This window comes from Montipora capricornis, chromosome 1, assembly GCF_036669925.1.
Source record: "Montipora capricornis isolate CH-2021 chromosome 1, ASM3666992v2, whole genome shotgun sequence".
Lineage (NCBI taxonomy): Eukaryota > Metazoa > Cnidaria > Anthozoa > Scleractinia > Acroporidae > Montipora > Montipora capricornis.
The window spans coordinates 29139460-29159196 of NC_090883.1; the positions used below are offsets into that span (position 1 = coordinate 29139460).

The following is a 19737-nucleotide window of genomic DNA, read 5'->3' on the forward strand; positions in this document are numbered from 1 at the left end:
CGGCCCTTCTTGCCGGATTATAATCTACCATGTACAGTCTTTTTCTACAACTTGAAATTTGTAATGCATTAGTGCTGATAAACTGTAAAGCTGGTCAAGAGAAAAGGTAGCTGGATAGTGCTTTTGTTATCCTTAACGGCAATTAATTTCCTCATGTCAGAAAAGTCGGCACTACACCTATATACTTGTTTCTCTTGCTAGAGTTCATGTTTTGATAAAACTGTACTCAAGCTGCTTACTTTCACTTTCACTTTTGTGTACATAAACAACATAAGAAATAACAACTGAAAAGTTAACGACCAACTCTCTTTAATCCAATTGTTGACATGTCCTCGTTTTTAGGAGAAGCAGACCATGCGTGCTTATCCTCTCAAGAAGGTGTACTGCATCAAGGATCCGGAGCAAGTGGGCTGGACACATCTGCAGATTACAACGTGGTAAGTTTCTTGCATTATTTGCAAATGGGAAGCAGTAAAGATCGAGCCTAATGATTTCTAAAAACCATGGGTGTACATCGGAACAGCAATAGGCACATTGATGTTAAAAATACAAAAGAATGGTAAAAAAGGAGAAAACAACAAACAAAACAAAAACAGACGTTTGTTTTTATCCTGGCAAGCATGCAGACATCTCAACTGGCCTGAATAGGCATGTGCATGATTTTTCCCAAAAGGGTACTGAATTGTGGAAATGCTTTTCATTGAAATTCATTCAAGATCATGTAGTGCAGTTACAAAAGCCTTTCCTTCTGCTCAAGTATGTTTATAACTTTGATGATCAAAATTGAATATTTTAAGTATGTCCTTAATGTATTAAGTCTTGTTATATCTACATCATCTATGGGTTCATTACTAAAAAACTTCGAACTTTGCTTATTTCAAATGCTCCAATACTAAGCTACAGGACAAATGAATGTGGGAGCTACATGAAAGCCATTTACTGGTAACTACAGGTTTTTTCAAATTATGGTGAATTTTAGCATACTTCATGAATAAAGAGATCAACCTTTTGTCTTACCTTGAGAGTGTTAGAGAACTAATGAAGTGCTTAGCCTCCTTGCAGCCGTCCTTTGTGTCGGTCCCATTCTCCCTCCCGACAAACGTGTGCTGAACCGAGCTGGGGCCTGTTTTTCGAAAGACCCGGTAACTTACCGTGCCCGGTAAGTCACCCGGTAATTACCCGATAAGTTTTCGGGTGTTTCTCGAATCTCCCGTTAATTTCGATCCCGTTATTTTTCCCGATAACTTGCCCGGTAACTTACGGGAGCTTTGGAGCTCCCGTTACTCTCCCGTTAAAGTTTACGGTAACATCATTTTGCTGCAACAAAACAAAATGGCTGCCGAAGACGGACTTTTGTTACGCAGTTTGTCGGCCAAGAACATACCAATGGAGGCCTGTACTGAATCATATGACCGATACAGAAGTCGTTGAGAGGCATAGGTTGTCAACAGGAAGATTAAATTGGCTGATTGAACGGTGTATTGTAAAGAAGATCTAGAGAGACAGCAATTTGCGGAGACTCAGGTAAACCAATACAGGCTAATAGTCAAGACGTATATGGCCCACCTACTTTCGGTGCCGTAAAACTGCAGATGTTAATATATTAAACTTCGATGGAATCGGCAATAAAGCAAGCCTTGACTTAACACGGACTGCGGTTTGTTTTGGCGTGAGTCTACGTTTTTTCACATCTAAATTCGCAGCACCCAGAGTCTTAATAGGGAACAACTGTAGCTGCAACATTTCCAGCAAAAAACAAATGACATGTTGTTAAAAAATAAACATACAAATAAATAAATAAATAAATAAATAATGGGATGCAAACTTCTGGCAGGGAAAATTTGGAAAGGAGAAGCGATCGACCATCACGTGATATTGAGCAAATAACAAAACACACCCAGCTAAATGCTGCATGTTTGTCTGAAACAGCAAAGAGGAAATTGTCTCCTTGTGTAAGAATAAAACATGCTTGTGCTCGAGAAAAAAAGGAATTATTATATGGACTCAAACTCGACAAAACCTATCAATTAATGCTCATCAAACAACGAACTTCTTTGCGTATGTTGTTCCCACGGCGGTCCGCTTTATCTCTGTTTTGTTTTGGTGGTGTTCAAGTGTGACAATAAATTCATGTTTATAAATCTTTCAAGCAAATGTGACTGTATTTTACCCTATAGCTGGCTTTCCCAGAGTGACTGTCCAGAGCAATTGATGGCTCTCTCATTCCTATCTGGCACCCAGACAGAGATGACATCTCTCTGTTTGCCATAAGGGTTTTCCTGCTATTAATGTGATGACAGTGTGCAATGCTCACCTGTCATCTACAAATTTTGTTTGCATATGGCATGGCTCTGTACATGATTCAACTATTTTTACTGCCAGCTACTTGCAAGCATGTATGGAGGGTGGAGGAGGCGGGAATGGGTGGCTCCTGAGAGACTGTGGGTATGCAAATTATCAAACCCTACAGGTACCAGAAGGCCCATACAAAAATGAAGAACACCACTGAGAGGGCCTTTGGCCTGTGGAAGACAAGATTTCCCTCCTTGATTACTCTGGTGGGCAGTGTAAAGCAGCAAATTTCTGCCTGGCCTCCATTACTCAATAGCTTCTACATAACTTAAGCCCAACTTAACTCAAAATATTTTCTTTTGTTTATAAAAATAAAGATAAATCTCAACACCAGAGAGATATTTGCAAAGCTAATGAGAGTCATGAGTTAATTTCAATTATAACGGAAAAACTGTTTTGAACTTTTTTACAATGCAGAGCAGTTTGGTAGGGATCACCTCGGTTACAGACTTGATTATTGCCTCTTGCTAGCTAGGCCTTGAAAGTGACAAAACATGGAGAGAGTTTTGTTAAATTTATTGTGCATTGAAACCAATTCTCAAGGAGAACATGGAAAAATGTATTTGCCATAGATGGAAAGATTCAACTTTGCAGTGAAAAACACTTGGAGTGAGGTGCACTCTAACAGTAAGATCAATTTTATTGGGTCACTTTGTCCAAAAGCCATTCAACAGTCATCAGGTGAGTTCATTTTAAATGACACTGCAAAAAAGGGAAACAGTAAGGGGGCTTTCATTTATTAGCACATGAGGGGGGGGGGGGTAATGTTATTTTGGAGAAGTATTAAGGGGGGTTGTCATATATTGAGCAGCCTTTTGAGGGAGGTTGATTGAAATGTTGGTTTTTCCACTTCATTTCGCTGACTTCAAAGCTGAATGTACATATTAGAAGAGATTTATAATATTACACCCATTTTCCTGGCCATTGGAAATGCCTGCATTGGGAAATACCTGCAATGATTAACTCTCAACGGTCTGGACATGGAAATGCACCGCCCTTCCTATGAAGTTTTAAAAGTGACGGATGCCTTATATTTTACTTTTTGTGATGGTATGCAAGCTGAACAGGGGCATAGTGACCATATACGCACATACCCACATATATACGTACCTCCAAAAAAATAAAACATTTTATTTTATTTATTTCTTTGATATTTCCATTTTAAAGGGAGAGGTCTCTCCCTTTTCCTGTAGCCACATTTACCGTGGATAATGCACTCGTCTACTAAACACTTCTATCAGTAGTTCCAAAGGTTGACAAATAAAAAACAAAGTTACAGCGAGTGAATAGTTAGCATTTTTTTCATGCTTTGATTTATGAAACTTACCCCCGGAAAACATGGGAAACAGCATTTCTGAGGCCCTAATAATAACAATTTTCTGGAGAGCGTGCCCCCAGATCCTCCCTAGAGGCTGATGCAGAAAGCGCTAGTTTCACTGCACCTTCCTGTGGGTACCTATTAAAACGGAAAAACCCAGCTACGCCTCCTGCTGAATTGTTGCTTCTAAGGATATAGATGATTATTGAGTTGAAAATGTTGAATATAAGCATTAATGCTAATAACACATGATGCATTGGATGAACTGGCTGAGCTGTTCTGCTTTCATGTATAGTTGGGTGGCTCCCGTATGTATGAGGGAGAGAAAGAGGGGGGTTGAGATATAATGCTGGATAAAGATTGGGGTTATTTGATTGTTGCCATTACTATAGAGGGGGGTACAGAAATGTTTGAAGGACTTTCCAAGTAATTTTGCCAACCACCCCCCCCCCCCCCCTCCTTCCTATGAGCTAATAAATGAAACCCCCCTAATACATACAAGCAAAATAGATTTGCATCTATGTTAAAAGTAACAACAAAATAACAAACAAAAGCCAAAACTTGACAACAAAATTGCTCAAGACATGGAGCATTCATAAAAATAAAACTACTAATAAAATTAATCACTCAATTGCTTCATTTCCATTGGTCGAGTGTTATAATGTAACACGAAGTGATTCTAGAATACCCGGCCACTATTGTATTCTTGCAGTAGTGCTCTTTGAAGAACTAGGCATATAATAACAGAAGCTATTCCTTTGCAAATTAAGTAGACCGGTATTCTAGAATCTAGCCAGTCTTCAGATGTTTATGATCATCAGGACATCTGTCTCAAAGACATGAAAATGAGTACAACAAAATCAATCTTTTCTTAAGACCGCAAATTTACCACCACCTGGACTCATCATGGCTTAACAAAACCCTGTTCATCAAATGTGATTTCAGGATGACTGAGTATTATTGGTACCCACTTCTCCTTCAAAATGTCACTTTCTAGTTCCAATTTCCTCATTTTTAACTTGTAAGATACTATCACAGTTTGAAATACTGACGACACATTTAATTCAGCATTAAAGTCATTATTGCCGCTTGAAAACAATCAGGTTTAAGGGGGGTGGCTCTCAACTACCAAACTGTTGCTATGGACCCCTTCAAATAATCATTTCTTGAGTCTCTTTAACTCTGCAGTTACCATTTTTTGCCAAGTGTGTTCTATTTATTTTAACATTTCTTCTACTGATTTGACTGACAACCATATTTGGTAAATCACATGGCCAAAAAACAAAATGCCTAAAAACTCAGCGAGTTAACTATGTTTTTCACAAATTTTTAATGCAACAGTACAAGAACAATCTAACACAAAATCAGTGTAGCATGGATTTATGGCCCTCCTCTGTTGCACTTTTCAAAATATCAGTTCCATTTTTTGCCCAAATAGAAATTCCAAGCTACAGTTTACAAATATTGATGGGACGGTTGCCATCCGATGAATTAAAACCGCCTCGTCTTTTTGTTCTTTTCGAGACCGAGGACTGGGACTAGTTGCGCATACACCTTTATTGAAGTGATGTCAGATTTCCATTGAAAGAGTTACTTCAAAGAACCATCCATGCAACCTTTTTGTAGGGCTCTTTGACTAAACAGGTTCCTTAGCAACCATTGTCCTTCTGTAGTTAAGTGCCACCCCCTTAATAAAGGTGCCACAAATTTAACAATATAATTATCTTACTTCCAGCTAGGGGTTCACCAAGTATCTTTGACTTGAAGGAGTCAAAATAAATCAAGGATAGAATTATCCCATAAACTAATAAGTGATTACCTACTAATAGATCCCTTTTAGCAATGTCTTTTAAAATCTACTACACCCTTATGATAAATAACTATATAATTAAGAACATTATTTTGTTTTCATTAAATAAACGTGATGTTCTTTCAAATAGTGTATCTTGAGAGTGTTCGCATATATATGCCAATGAAAATCGAAAGAAATGCAGTGAACCTGAGGTAAGACGGAATTCCACCCGACGTACCTGTCGAGATAAAATTGAAAACAGATGTTCTTGAAGAGAATTCAAAACATCTGATAATGCTAAACGATGACTCAAAGACATACCTCCTTCCACTGGTTCGCTGTACGCTGCAATCTGCTACTTGTATTGAATTGAAGCCTTCGAGATCGAGAATTTCGCTTAACCTCGTTGTAACATTTTCTGAGCTTCTATTACTCCAAAGGAGCGTTGCTTCCCAGCAAACTAAAAGTGTTGCTTACAAAAAGCGTGAATAAAAAAAAAATGCTGCCATCTAAACACCCTTTGCAAAATTTCTCCCGTCAGAAGGTCATCGCTTCGAACGCCACCTTGTTTACATCACAGCGCTCGGTTGGGAAACTGGATGCTACGAGCTCTACGGATCTACATGTAGTGCCAAGTCATTGTCCTTCTTTTCATGACGAGCGTGAAGTGCATGCAAGAGCCTGGTGACTCCCGGTTATTTTATCGGCCCCGAAAAGTACCGGGAAAGTTTACGGGTGCTTCGAGAAACACTCTTTCGGTCCCGATAAAGTTTCCCGGTAAAGGTCCCGGTAAGTTAACGGGCCCGGTAATTACCGGGACTTTCGAGAAACAGGCCCTAGCTAGGCATGCCATTCCCATTGTGTGAGAATATCCAATCAGACTCGAGCTATTGTTACAAGATAGCCACCTGTAAAGCAGCTTATAAAATGGTTAGAAATTTACGCGCAAAAAGTCTTCAAGGTATTCCATGTTTAAAATGTTGTGTTTATTGGTTTCGTATGGAGGTTAATACAACAAAAAAGCTTGTCAATGGTGACCTTCGGTGTTATATATGACTGTGGTAGTACTCCTCCTGTCAAAGAAAGGATACAAGTATTTGGGAAAACAGCTCACGATCTTCCGAAGTTAATTAATTCCACGCTATCCCTCGACGTCAACGTCTACTCCGAGAATGACTTGTTTCTGTGTACAAACCCATGTCATAAACGCCTTCTTAAACTCGAGAAGTTAGAGAAAAACATCTTTGACTTGAAACAAGAACTCACGAGCAGTTTTGATGGTAATGTGGAGGCAGCTAGGGTGAAAAGATTACGAAAAGATTCATACACTGTTCCAGCGTGTTCAACGACAACTCAGAACAAGCTTACTCGTCCTGGGGCGTCAAGATCTCTGAAGTTTTCTTGATAGCTCGAATGGTACAGTGTATAGGACTGCACCAGTATCCCAGAGGTCATGGGTTTGAATCCTGCCAGAGTTTTTCAGGCTCTCCTTTTGTTACTGCTCTACATCTTAACTTGATTTTATCCGCAGTTCAAATTTGTCTTTCCTATATTAAGTTTTGACATAAATCAACTATATTTCAGTTGAGCCAAGTTCCTCTGATAATTAGTTATCTGAAACTCTCAAGGAAAGATAAGTTGATCTCTTTATTCATAAAGTACACTAAAGTTCACCATAATTTGAAAGAACCTATAGTTTGACGGCTTTCATGTAGCTCCCACATTCATTTGTCCTGTTGCTTGGAAGTTAAACGGGAAATCAGACTTGCCGAAAAAGAACATGTTCGCTCTGAAATCCAAAAATTGAATGGCAATGCCAATTCGATGTGGAAAATTTTTAATCGTTGTATTCCAAGGAAGAATGCTCGATTAGCCACTGTTGAAAATCTGCTTCTCCTAGCAAATAATTTCAATGAATTTTATGCAAATGTTGGAAAAGTGACAGCTTTGTAAACAAAGAGTCTTGTCGAGGAACACAATCTCAACATTCAAGACACCGAGAGAATTCATCCGTGTGAATCTGATTGCAGCTCCGGTCAAAACAATGCTAACTTATTTACATTTGAATCCATCACTATGGGCGATGTGAACAGGATTATTGAGAATCTATCGTCAAACAGTGAGGAGCCCGCGAACCCGAGACCAATATCTCTACTCCCTATTTTATCTAAAGTATGTGAAAGGGCAGCTCATTCACAGTTCGTCAATTTCCTCGACTCAAACAATATACGTCACCTGCAAAGTGGAATAGAAAATTCCATTCAACCGAACCAACTCTTCTTCACTCTACCAACGAACTGCTTAGTAACATGGATCAAAAGAATATATCTGTTATTGTTCTTTTGGACATGTCCAAAGCTTTTGACGGCATCCGGCATGAGTTATTAGAGAGATTAAGCGTCGCGTTTACGTGAAGCGGCAAACGCCAAACAGTGGGCTGCCTCTTGTCATAAAAGCTTGAAAATTACGGTTATTTAAACTCGTCTCTCTCTTTTGAAAAGTGACTTGAGACCTGCTGCTAAGACGCAAGAAATGATCTCATATCAAACGAGTTTCTTCCATTTTTGGCAAAACACAAATTTTAGTCCGACGTTTGCCGTTTGCCCTAAACGCGATGCTAAATCTCTCCAATGTTGCATAAACTCCTCAAATCTGGTGTATCGGAATCTGCGCGCGCCTGGTTTGAAAGCTACTTATCACAACGCGAACAAGTAGTTAAGATTCAGAATACATTGCTGGTCCAACCCCTTACCCTTAATGATTGGGGTACCGTCCAGTGTTGTTTACATTATATGTAAACGACCTTGTTCGAGTCCCCAAAACATTGCAGGCCACTCGGCTATGTAGATGACTCCAAACTCTTCCTCGGGTTCCCCTCCAGCAAACTTCACGATGTTATCTCTGCTGTAAACGAAGATCTCAAGGAAATACCAACTTGGTGTTATAGAAATTCGCTACTCATCGACCCTGATAAAACAAAGCCCTTGTATGTGGGTGTTCCACAACTCATGAGGACTTTACCAGCCAACCCTACTTGGGGTGACAATATTGGGAGCTCAAATTAAGCCTGTACGTACGTAGTTGATCATATCCCGTACGAAACGTACGATGTTTACCAAATTACGCAGCGCTGCTTTAGCGACTGACCAGCGTTGCCCTTATATCTGCAGAAAGGTTGCATGATGGCTGCATCGATAGCACTGCGGGAGTTTCGAAAAATGACTGCGCGCAAGACATCTCAAAGTCACTTAAGCGCTGCAGCAGGGCCGTGCACATGCTGCACTTGAAACAAACAACCTTTTAGCAGCGCTGCTTTTGCGACTCACCAACGCTGCTCGAGGAGACTGTTTGCTAAGCACTGAAGGACTTCTGAATGGTGGCTGCATCGGTGATGCATTAGCGACCATTCCGTTGCATATGTGTTGCAAGAGAGTTGCTTTAATAGCTTCGCGTTGCTTTAACGCTGCAGGTAGGAAGTCGCGTGATGCGAGAGGTTTTTCCATCTTGGTCTAAGAAAAGGTACTCTAAGAAAAGGTACCTTGAGAAGCCTTTTAATTTAATGGCCACCAACAACAAGCCGATCAATCGAAAAATGGGTACAAGCAAAAGTATCAAGAATATCAATTAAATTTATTTTGCATAGCGGAGGAGTTACAGGCAAGCAATACAATGAGCTGTATAATGTACAAAAATATTCTACCCAGAGAGCTTCTTCACTGCTGCGTTGTTACATTAACGGGGTCATTAACTGATCATGATGCGACCGGGATTCTTTAAAGCCGTCACGAAAGATGATTTTGTTCCCACACCTATCTGATTTAATACATTGCAGTTCTCTGATCATTTCATGTGTCTCTATAGGTAGCCCAAGCTTGATATATGAGTATCCGTACAGTACTATATTATGCGAGAGTAGAAATATAAGGATTTGTATGGGTAAAACGGTTTTCCTCAAAGGTCTGAAAATTATTGACGACTTAAAATAAAAAACACATTACCTTGCTTCAGTCTCATATTTATTTGATTCTGGTACGGTTTCTGGGTTGATTTAGAGCGATTTAGAGGGATTTAGGTGGTTTTTGGTTTCTCTTCTTTCCCAAGGTTGGGAACCGAGACGAAGCTGCCGACCGGAATCATCGAAGGAAAAAGGCCATAAATTCGTTCCCAAAGCTTCGATTGCCTCGAAATTCCACGTAGATCATGGACGATTCCTCCGCTACCCATTCGTCTTCTTTATTCGAGCCTCTTGTACACTGAGAAGGATTTAAGGGCCGCCAAACTCTGCAAACATTTGCTTCGAGAGCCATCGAATGATGCTTTGTTCACAACTCTCTTTATCCAAACCGTTGCAAGATCACTTAGCGACCCGTGATTGGTCAATGGGCACAATGGTGACCAATCGTGAGTATCGCGGGTCGCTGAAGAGGGTCGCTAAAACTATTATCGCTCCATTCGGACCAAAAATGCGAAATAATCGTGGTGTGCTTTGCTGGCGTCGATTTCCCTTGACATTGAAACCTTTTTGGATCAATCAACGTGTTGGGCTTATAGATAAGCTCCGGCCGGCAATATAGTACGAGGTTTGAAATCACAATTTTCTACAGAATACAACATTTTATTATATGACTAGCTCCGTGAGCGGGCAAGATGAACCAAATCGCGCGCTCTGATTGGCTACCCGAGCGGGCAAGATGGAGCGATACTGCCCGCTCGGGATTTCTCGCTTGGTCCCGCAAGATCAAAGATCATTTTTTGGTGTTTTAAGTCATATAATAAATCCTTTATTGACCAAGATTGTTCGGTCAAGATGACTGGATATTGGCCTCGTTCTTTTTTTGCGTGTTTATGGACCTCGACATCGTCTCGGTCCATAAACACGCAAAAAAAGAACTTGGCCAATATCCAGTCATCTTGACCTCACGCTTGGTCAATAACCCATACTTAATGAGAATGCATTTGTGACTCGAGTTGAATTTTTATAAACCTTCAAGACTGGATAAGCATTACGTACGTACAGCCGTTGATTATAGATATCTTTCAGTTACATGTATAGCCCTGACGTTAAGGCAAATTAAGATGCACAAAGCTGCTTATTAAGCATTGCTTTCACGTTGTTGAAGGCTGCAAACTTTTACATACAATTACCTTTTAGCCGAAGCATTTGAGCAACGATGTACAGCGCTGCGTAAGCATTGCTTTGTCGCTCTTAAACATTCCAAGCTTTCCCTCGAAAATATTTTCAGTTGCAGCTTTTAAGCAACGATATACAGCGCTGCTTTACCATTGCTTTTTCGTTGTTAAGCATTGCAACCTTTCTGCAGCGCTCGATATTCTGCTTCTGAAGCTTGGTCAACGCGTGAACGTCGCATAAAGGACGCATAAGCACTGTGCAACCTAAAATATGAAGTTGCGCAGCGCTGCAAGAGCATTGCGCTGTTCGTACGGACGTAACTGTTGAAAAGGACCTGGGAGTCTGGGAGTGCATATAGATTGTCATCTTAACTTTAATGAACATGTTACTAAAACTGCTTCTGACTGCATGTTTAAACTAACGAGAGTTAATAGGATTAAGCACCTCTTGGATCAAAAAACTTTTATCTACCGTATAAATGCTTTCTTGTTTTGCAAATTATTCTAGTGTTTGACGGTTTGGAGTAACACGAGCAAAGAGAACGTTAGAAAACTTCAGTTAGTCTAGATTTGTTAGTGATATTCTTGATTCTTCCAACATCTTAGATTCTATATCTTGATGAAAAATTGTATTCACCTTGAAGGAATTGGTATTGAAGGTTCCTTGTTAGCTTTCTTCACATCCTATTTATTTTGCAGAAGGCATGGGGCTGGAATGGATGATAAGTCATCCAATTAATTTTTTCTGTTACATCTGGGCCCAGTTGTTCAAAAGCCCATCAAGACTAATTTGGGATTAAATACCAACCATGTTTTGAATTTTGCCCTTCAAAAAAGCCTTCAACAATCTAATCTTACGCTGAAGTGTAATTCAAAATTGGAGGCTAAGAATCTTGTGGAGAGATTTTTGATCACTAAATAAAGTGAAAGAAAAGTTTCCACTGAACCTGGCTTGAAACAACTGGGCTCTGGTTTTCCCTAAGACGTAACTTTGGGATCCCAATTATATGCATTTGTTTGTTTGTTTGTTTGTTTCTTTATTTATTGATGGATTGATTGATCTATTGATGACATACCATTCGCTCCTCTTTGATGATGACTGTAAATGTCTTGGCATGTATCTCTTAGTCGAACAATGATAATGACAAAGCTGAGGAAGGCCTGAATGAGTTGTACAAGAGATCCTTCATTGCTGAAAATAGAAAACTGCGAATGAAAGTAGTGGACCAGGAGAAGCAGCAGGGGTTGTAGTTCTCCCTCAACCCCCTCCCTCCCCCTCTCTGAAACGATCTGAAACGAGATAATTTTAAAAAGCCTATTATCTACTGGATTTTCCCCTTAAATGAGACAAACAATTATTTGCCGTTGGCACAACCATGTGTCAACCCAGTTGAATTTTCAGACTTTTTGGAGGAAAAAATGAAAGTACAAAGTAATGTAAATTACCTTACTGGAACGTTTTGGCAAAATAACTTGAAAATGACTTCACAATTGACAAAGTGGGGTGTTTGTTTTTGTTCCAAAGCACTCCTTCACTTCTGATTAGGGGAATGGATTGTAGTGTTTCATAACTGTTGGCGTTAGGTTCTACCAGTAATAAAGAGAGGCCACATGTGTGATAGGCATTATTTTCTTAAGTGAATCAAAATAATTTAGAATAAGTAACTCAGACTGAGTTTGATTAGCCAGGAGATCAAGTTGACCTTATTTCCTTCACTTCTGTAAAGTTACATTTAACCCAGACAAGATCACAGAAAAGCAATTAATACCAGTTTGAAGTCATGGATGACAATCCTTGTGTCAGGATATTTACACTCGTTTGTCATCAGGTCAAGGAACAGGACACAAGCTGGGCTATTAGAATGGAGAAGGCCAAAGTAAGTTCACAATGAAAAAAAAATTTTTTTTTAGCAACAATGGTCTGTAAACAAGGTGGATTTTTCCCAGGAATATAGTCACGTTATAGTCACATTACCTTTGACAGTGTTCAAATCCCCAGCCCCAAACTGAAATTTAAGAATACTTTGTGTGTGGAGGAGATCAGTCCCTTCATTGCAGACTTCCACAACAGCGTAAAAGTAACATTGTCATTGTTTTAATCCTGTTACAAGGGAAACTATAACCTAGGTGTCAGAGGTTCTATTTCTCTTTCGCGAGGAGCGGGCGGTGAAAACGGAAAGGCGAAAAATAAGAACCTTTGGTCACGGCGGTTAAGAATCTCACTTCCATGCAATTTCGAAATAAGATATCTTGCCAAACCGGTTTTCTACGGTGATGTCAATGTTGTATCCAATTCAAGTCCTTTGGGAGTAAAACGTTTTGATTTTGAAATTTCCCATCGTGCAGCAACCAGTCAAAAGGGACATGAAATCACAAACCTAATTACCGTTGGTGGTTGCGGTTTAGTTTTCTCACACGTGACTAGCTTGTTACTCGAAACATGATATTTCTAGTGTTCACGGTTTTCGGATTTTCTTTCAGTTCTAGAGTATGCGAATAAATCGAGGCATTCAAGGGACAAATAACGACTACGATGGCAGCTTTTGATAATGAATCCACGATCATGCAATTACGAACAAACCTTCGGCACAAGTTGAAATATGAAAGATTTGCCGCATCCATTTGGGAAGACCACAAACACATCCTTACGCTTGATGAAATGCCTGAACAGGTTTCAATTCTAAAATCTCCGAAAATCCAGAATTTACTCTGTATTGTACTGCGCAAACCTCTAAGTGCTCGCTCGAATTCACAGCCTTCCACCGCCAGTTTTGTTTTCGTAGCACTACTTGCGTTAAAAACCGGTTTTGTGGCCACTGGGGTGCACTATCGACGTTTAACCAGTGAAATTGAGTGTTAAATTCTTTTTACTCGGAAAGGACTGGGACATACTATGAAAACCAATCAGCGACCGTGTTCATAATCACAAATCATGGAAGTGAGATTTTTAACCGCTGTTTTAACCGCTCGCTACTCGCGAAAGAAAAATAGAACTTCTGGCACCCAGGGTAGGGAGACCATGGACGCATGGATTGATTAGCGCATTATTTTCTTGTTCTTACATGTAACTCTGTTGTTTATAAAGTAGTCCAAGCTGTTTTTTCCGATCTTTATAAGACAGTGCTTCTATTTTTTTTTTTTTTTCATTGGCACTGTGTGAGGGCTTGAAATTCTAAACTGGCTTCTGTCGACTTTTACGACATAGTCATGTTGAAAAATTAATGTACCTTGCAAGGATATTCTACAAAACAATAGTACAGGTCAGTTATGTAGTACCATAGTTAATCTAGGGACTGGTTAGGAAACCCTGGGAATTTCAAAAGCAGGAACAATGCAGTCGCAATTAGATGTTGAACCGACCGTGACCCTGCGCAATCTTTTGTTTTTAGTTCGCAAGTTAATTTCGAATAAATTAGTCGAAATTTTTGATTGGTTATCCTGTCGAAAAAAACTTGTTTTTGTCGGGTTTTGTGCAGGGTCAAGGCCAAAAAAGCGAACAAAAACATGAAACAAAGAAACTTGTCGAGTTTCATAACCAGCTACATCTATTAACTATGGTAGTACTTAACCTCAAGACTTTGAAACTTTGTTTGCTTCAGTGTTTTTTTTTTGTTCCCCACATTTGTGGGCTATCTCATTTACGGACTCCACATGAAGGTTCCACAGGCATCCACTGTATGGAGACATTGGAGAGAACTCTGTGTTGATTTTCTACATTTTTTTTTTCACTAGGTATCTCGAAGTGCTCTTCACAGAGCATCAATCAATGGACAATATGAGGAGGTCAACAGGCACTTGAAGAGTGGTTTAAATGTTGATGCTAGAGATCAGGTTCTTCAAGAGATTTGTATTATTATCTAGGTCCATCTAATTTTCAGTTAAATGTCTGCATAACCACTCAACAAAATAATATACCCTCTAGCCCACATTAGCTTAGCCCTGAGTGCGCGGATTAAAAAATACATGTACCTACATTTATACTTTAGAAGACGGCCAGAAAGGTAACACTTCGCAGTTTTAAAACTGACAATCCATGGCCCTGACGTTTCTTTTAATTTTCACACCTGTGTGCTAGTGAGATCCTGACACATATGAATTGGGTGTGGCAAAGGTGAAGCCTAAATTGTTTTGTTGCTTAACACCCCCTTCAGCCAGTGCTGGGCATCAGAATTTATATCTTGGTTTTACATTTATTCTTTCCCTAGTTTTTGTTAACACCGCTGCATCTTGCCTGTTGGTATGGACATGAATCTGTTGTCAAGCTGTTGCTAGATCATAATGCAGATGTCAATGCTTTAGACAGGGTAAGTGGGAAGAGAAGAAGTCACTCCCATTTGATGTTCCTCTTAGTCTATTGCTCACATTTGCTTCTGTTTTATTGCAAAAAAAACTAACACCAATGTTAGACGAAGTTCCATGGCTCAAACATTTCTTGCTTCTTTCTTGCTTGTTTGAGGTGAAGATAAAATTATCATACATAACTATTAATATTATGACAACGCTTACTCGGATTAAAATTTTGTACAGCAGCTTGTTTGGGTATTGATAGCTGAACAAATGATGGAAAAATAGTATCAGTGATTAATGTTTATGCAGACTACTTGCATTTTGGATTTTTGAAACGAGCCTTGTGTACTGCATTCTCAACATTTGATTGGCTCATCAAAGCAGAGCTATCAACTAACACAAGAGGTCTTTGCTCCCATGCTTAGGGTTTTCCCAGGAAAAAACTGTCAGTGTTCACTTGGTGCCACAGTGGCACATAAGAACATCATTTTAAGTGGAATTTTAAGTATAAAAGGTTTTATTCTTTTAGTGGCTGGATATTGATGACCATTTCCCACAGTAAACTTACAGATATGAGCATAATTAGTGAGTCTTTGGTTGATACCCAATGTGCCCTTAAATAATTTTCATTAATTTTGAATGATGCTTGGCATAAATTGGTATGGAAATTATGCAGATCGAGGAGGAGCTTATGCGACGAGGCCGCTGGCTAGGAGACATCCATCGAGGTCTGCCTAATGTGTCAGATATCATACAAATGCAGTATTAAATAATTTTTATTGTTGGTAAGCTGTAAAAAGTGTGCTTTATTGCGTTCGGTAATGTGATGTCACAATAATAATTGGAGGTCTGGAATGTTTTGTCGGTTACCTAAAATTTTTTATCTGGGCTTTTGAGCCAATCAAAAATGAGTTTATGTTTAGTATCGCGTGAACCCTGCCGCTGCAGTTGTCAAAAGAAAGTAAATGCATGAAAATTAAAAGAAACGAAAAAGTTGTAAAAGGATTCAAGTGGCGAACTAACTGCTCTTCCTCTTCTTTAGTTTCAGTTTACTCCTCTGCAGAAAGCTGAACGCTGGAATTATCGGTCGATAATTCAGCTGCTTCTGGACCATGATGCGAAACCAAGTTTTCAGCAACCAGTAAGTTATTAATATAATTTGTCCGTTATCTTGAATTACTTTGTACAACAAAGCAATAACGTAATTTTGCGCGGTAATCTAATGTCTTTATCCTTGTTGTTGCGGTTGCTTTCTTTTTTTGGAGGGGGAGGGAGGTGGAGTGGGGCAAGGAATGCCAAGTACGCTTCAATATGTAACGAGAATTAAATGAGCTAAATTCCATAAATGCCCTATGTATTCCCCTGAGGCATTTTTATTATCAGGCGTTATAAGCTAATAGCATACAAAACTACCGTACGCACTATCGATTTCGAAATAAAAGTATACATGTCATCAAGAGGCAGGCTTATGTGGGTGTTAATCGATTTTCAACACATTTTGTTGCAGCTGAGTCTTAGGACATTGGCAAAGAGGGCTTTTTTGCGTACGGACAGCCATTCGGGATTTAATGTACTTCAAGCAGTTGTCTTACAAGGAGAGTATGACAGTGTTTACAAAGCAAGTACCCTTCTAGAGAACTTTGTGGAGCAAATGAAATGCGAAACAATAAGTAATAATGCGTCTATTTTCCGAGGAAAAGCAGCAGTTGATATTCTATCATCAGCTATGGCTTGGGGAAAACCAGGCCATACTGATATTGAAAAACTATACAGAAGATTGGTTGGGATTGACGAAACATTAAATGAGCTGCACTCGTGCGCCAAGAGCGGCGATGTAGAAAAGGTGATTGAGCTCGTTTTGAATGACGGTATTGATGTCAATGTCGCTGCAAAGAGCAACATCACACCATTGCTGTTGGCGAGTGCGATGTCCTCTGGTGTGTTAATCAAGACCCTGATTGATCTTGGTGCAGACGTAAATGCTCAAACAGCCCCAGGTAAAGAGGGACCTTTGGTTTTTGCAGCTTCTAGCAATAATTACATGGTAGCTAGAGTGCTTTTGGAGCATTGTGCTGATGCGAACATTAAGGATCAGTGGGGGGAAACACCTCTTTATAAAGCAGTCATGCGGAAGAACTTACCTCTTGTCGAGCTATTGCTTGAAAACAAGGCGGATACGAATATTCAAGACCGGAGGGAAGAAACCCCTCTTCACAAAGCAGTCACACAGACGAACGTACCTCTCGTCGAGCTATTGCTTGAAAGCAAGGCGGATACGAATATTCAAGACTGGGTTGGAGAAACTCCTCTTCATAAAGCAATCACGCAGAAGGACGTACCCCTGGTCAAGCTATTGCTTGAAAACAAGGCGGATGCGAATATTCAAGACTGGGAGAAAGAAACAGCTCTTCATAAAGCAGTCGCGCAGAAGAAAGTACCACTCGTCAAGCTACTGCTTGAAAACAAGACAGACGTGAATATTAAGGACCGGAAGGGAGAAACACCTCTCAATAAAGCGGTCACACAGAAAGACGAACCTCTTGTCAAGCTATTGCTTGAAAACAATGCGGACGCAAATATTCAAAACCTGTTGGGAGAAACACCTTTTCATAATGCAGTCATACAGAAGGACGTATCCATCATCAAGCTATTGCTTGAAAACAAGGCGGATGGGAATATTAAAGACTGGGTGGGAGAAACCCCTCTTCAGATAGCAAACACGCAGATGGACGTACCTCTAATCAAGCTATTGCTTGAAAACAGCAAAGAAAGGGCAATCAGACAGGCTAGAGCTCTTGTTAAAATCCAGACTTGAAGGGAGAAACCCCTCTTCATAAAGCAGTCACGCAAAAGGACGTTCCTCTCGTCAACCTATTGCTTGACAACAAGGCAGACGCGAACGCAGAAGGACGTACCACTTGTCAAGCTACTACTTGAAAGCAAGACGGACGTTAATATTTAGGACCGAAAGGGAGAAACACCTCTCAATAAAATATAAAATAAATAATCACTTTGTAATATCTCCGAGCATTGAATATACAATTGTTAAGAATCCCAACTGGCGGGAGGCAAACCAGTTGGCTACTTTACAATTGCGCCAGGAAATTGAACCAGGGATTACCTGAAACAAATTCAATGAGTTGTTAGAACGCGGTCTTGAACCCGGGATCTCCGGATCTCAAGGCACGGGCCCTAACCACTCGGCCACACTGCCTCCCACAGAGCAGTCTCAATAAAACAGTCACACACAAAGGCGAGGTATAGCTAAAGATTGGGTGGGAATTGAACCCACGACCTTCAGGTTAGATCACCGCTGCTCTACCGACTGAGCTACAAGGTCAGACGGGAGCAGGCCGTGGGAACTGAAGATGTTAAAGTCACAGCAATGAACATGTACAAGTACAAGGAGGGGTTACGTTTTTATAAACGTTGGCCGTGTAGCACTTATATTTCAACAGACTTAACTGATTAGAATGTAATGTGAAGTGCCAGTTTTGTACCCCATATGAACCATGTGAGCGTTAGCCCTACTTATGGAAATGGGCCCACACAAGTACATATTACAGTTCAGTTTGTCCTTTTTTAGTTTATGGCTTAATTGCTTACTTGATTCTACTTTAAATCCGATGTTTCTCCTAGATTCTAGGCAGTTAGTTAAGTCATTAAAGGTAATCAATTTTTTTTATCTTGTCACTTTTCTTATTGCCATTTTCATGTACAACTTCACAATCAACTTTTACCATCTAAGTTCCGGTCGTTCTTTACTATCTTAGTCTAGTATTGTAACTGTGAACTTTATCTATCTGCAAAGCAGTCTTACTATCTCCCCAAAGTTAGGACAAATTATGGTAAATTTAATTTTCGATTTCAAGGCCCTACAATCTGGAATGCTATTGATGGGGATATAAAGGTTTCATCAATCTCATCATTTAACTAAACCTAAAGAGTAACTTTCAAAAGTACTAGCCAATTTTTTCACCTTTGGTTAATAATGACTTCTCGTACCAATTGATCACTAGTGTGGTATTGCTCTTTTCTCTTTCGTATAATGGTTATATCAATATTTTTTATATCTACATATCTATGTGTATTTAATGCATTTATAATTTAAATGTGTGCAACCAGGCAGGTTGGTTCCGTGTGTGCGTGTGTGTGTGTACTATGCATAACCCCGACCTATTTTAGGAAAGTGAATTTGTCTACTGACAAACAAGCATTTTTAACCCATTTTAGGTTGCAGTACCCTTCTATTTTTTTGTCCACTATTCTCATTTGATGTAAATAATTGTAATATCAAGGGTAATAAAGAATTGTTGTTGTTGTTTTTGTTGTCTTTCAAGACGAGAAGGGAGAAGCACCTGTTCATAAAGTAGTCAGGCCTGTGCGCATTATTCTGAATAGTTCATATCTTGAACAAGAACTTCCACCCATATGGAATCAAGGTAACGTTACTCCATTGCCCAAAGAGAGACTAGTGACCGTTGTGAGTAAAAAAATCAGACCTATCTCACTAACAGCCACTATGTCTAAAATGGCTGAGGATTTTGTTGTGCGCAGGTACGTTGTCTCAGCTGTCTTAGAGATCGTGGATCCAAACCAGTTTGGTACCATACCTAAATCCTTTACAACTCAAACTCTAATTTCCATGATTCCCAAGTGGTCATTGGCCACAGATTCAACCGGCGCTGCCGTAAGAATAGTATTATTGGACTATTGGAAAGCCTTCGATCTGATAGATCACGGCATCCTTATTCCGAAAATCTACAGTCTACGTACCCCACGAGGGGTAGCTCGCTGAACGTGCGATTTTCTTATCAATATATAGAGAGAGCAACGGATCAAGCTATCAAGGGACTGT

General features: G+C 39.8%; 1 protein-coding gene and 1 long non-coding RNA gene across 2 annotated transcripts in view; one reads left to right on the top strand and one right to left on the bottom strand.

Moving 5' to 3' along the window:
- The window catches only part of LOC138037664 (ankyrin-2-like), a 35813-nt gene extending 16301 nt beyond the window's left edge, over positions 1–19512 (top strand). The window contains exons 7-12 of the mRNA XM_068883569.1: positions 343–437; positions 12422–12469; positions 14325–14423; positions 14798–14896; positions 15922–16020; positions 16387–19512. Of these exons, the coding sequence (XP_068739670.1) occupies positions 343–437; positions 12422–12469; positions 14325–14423; positions 14798–14896; positions 15922–16020; positions 16387–17694 (1748 nt within the window). The 3' untranslated portion in view covers positions 17695–19512. The remainder of the gene's footprint in view (positions 1–342; positions 438–12421; positions 12470–14324; positions 14424–14797; positions 14897–15921; positions 16021–16386) is intronic.
- LOC138037931 (uncharacterized) lies at positions 3097–6021 on the bottom strand. Its single transcript, XR_011130153.1, has 2 exons — positions 5784–6021; positions 3097–5700 (listed from the first exon to the last, which is right to left on the bottom strand). It is a non-coding gene; the product is annotated as an uncharacterized lncRNA (long non-coding RNA).
- Positions 19513–19737: the final 225 nt, after the last annotated feature.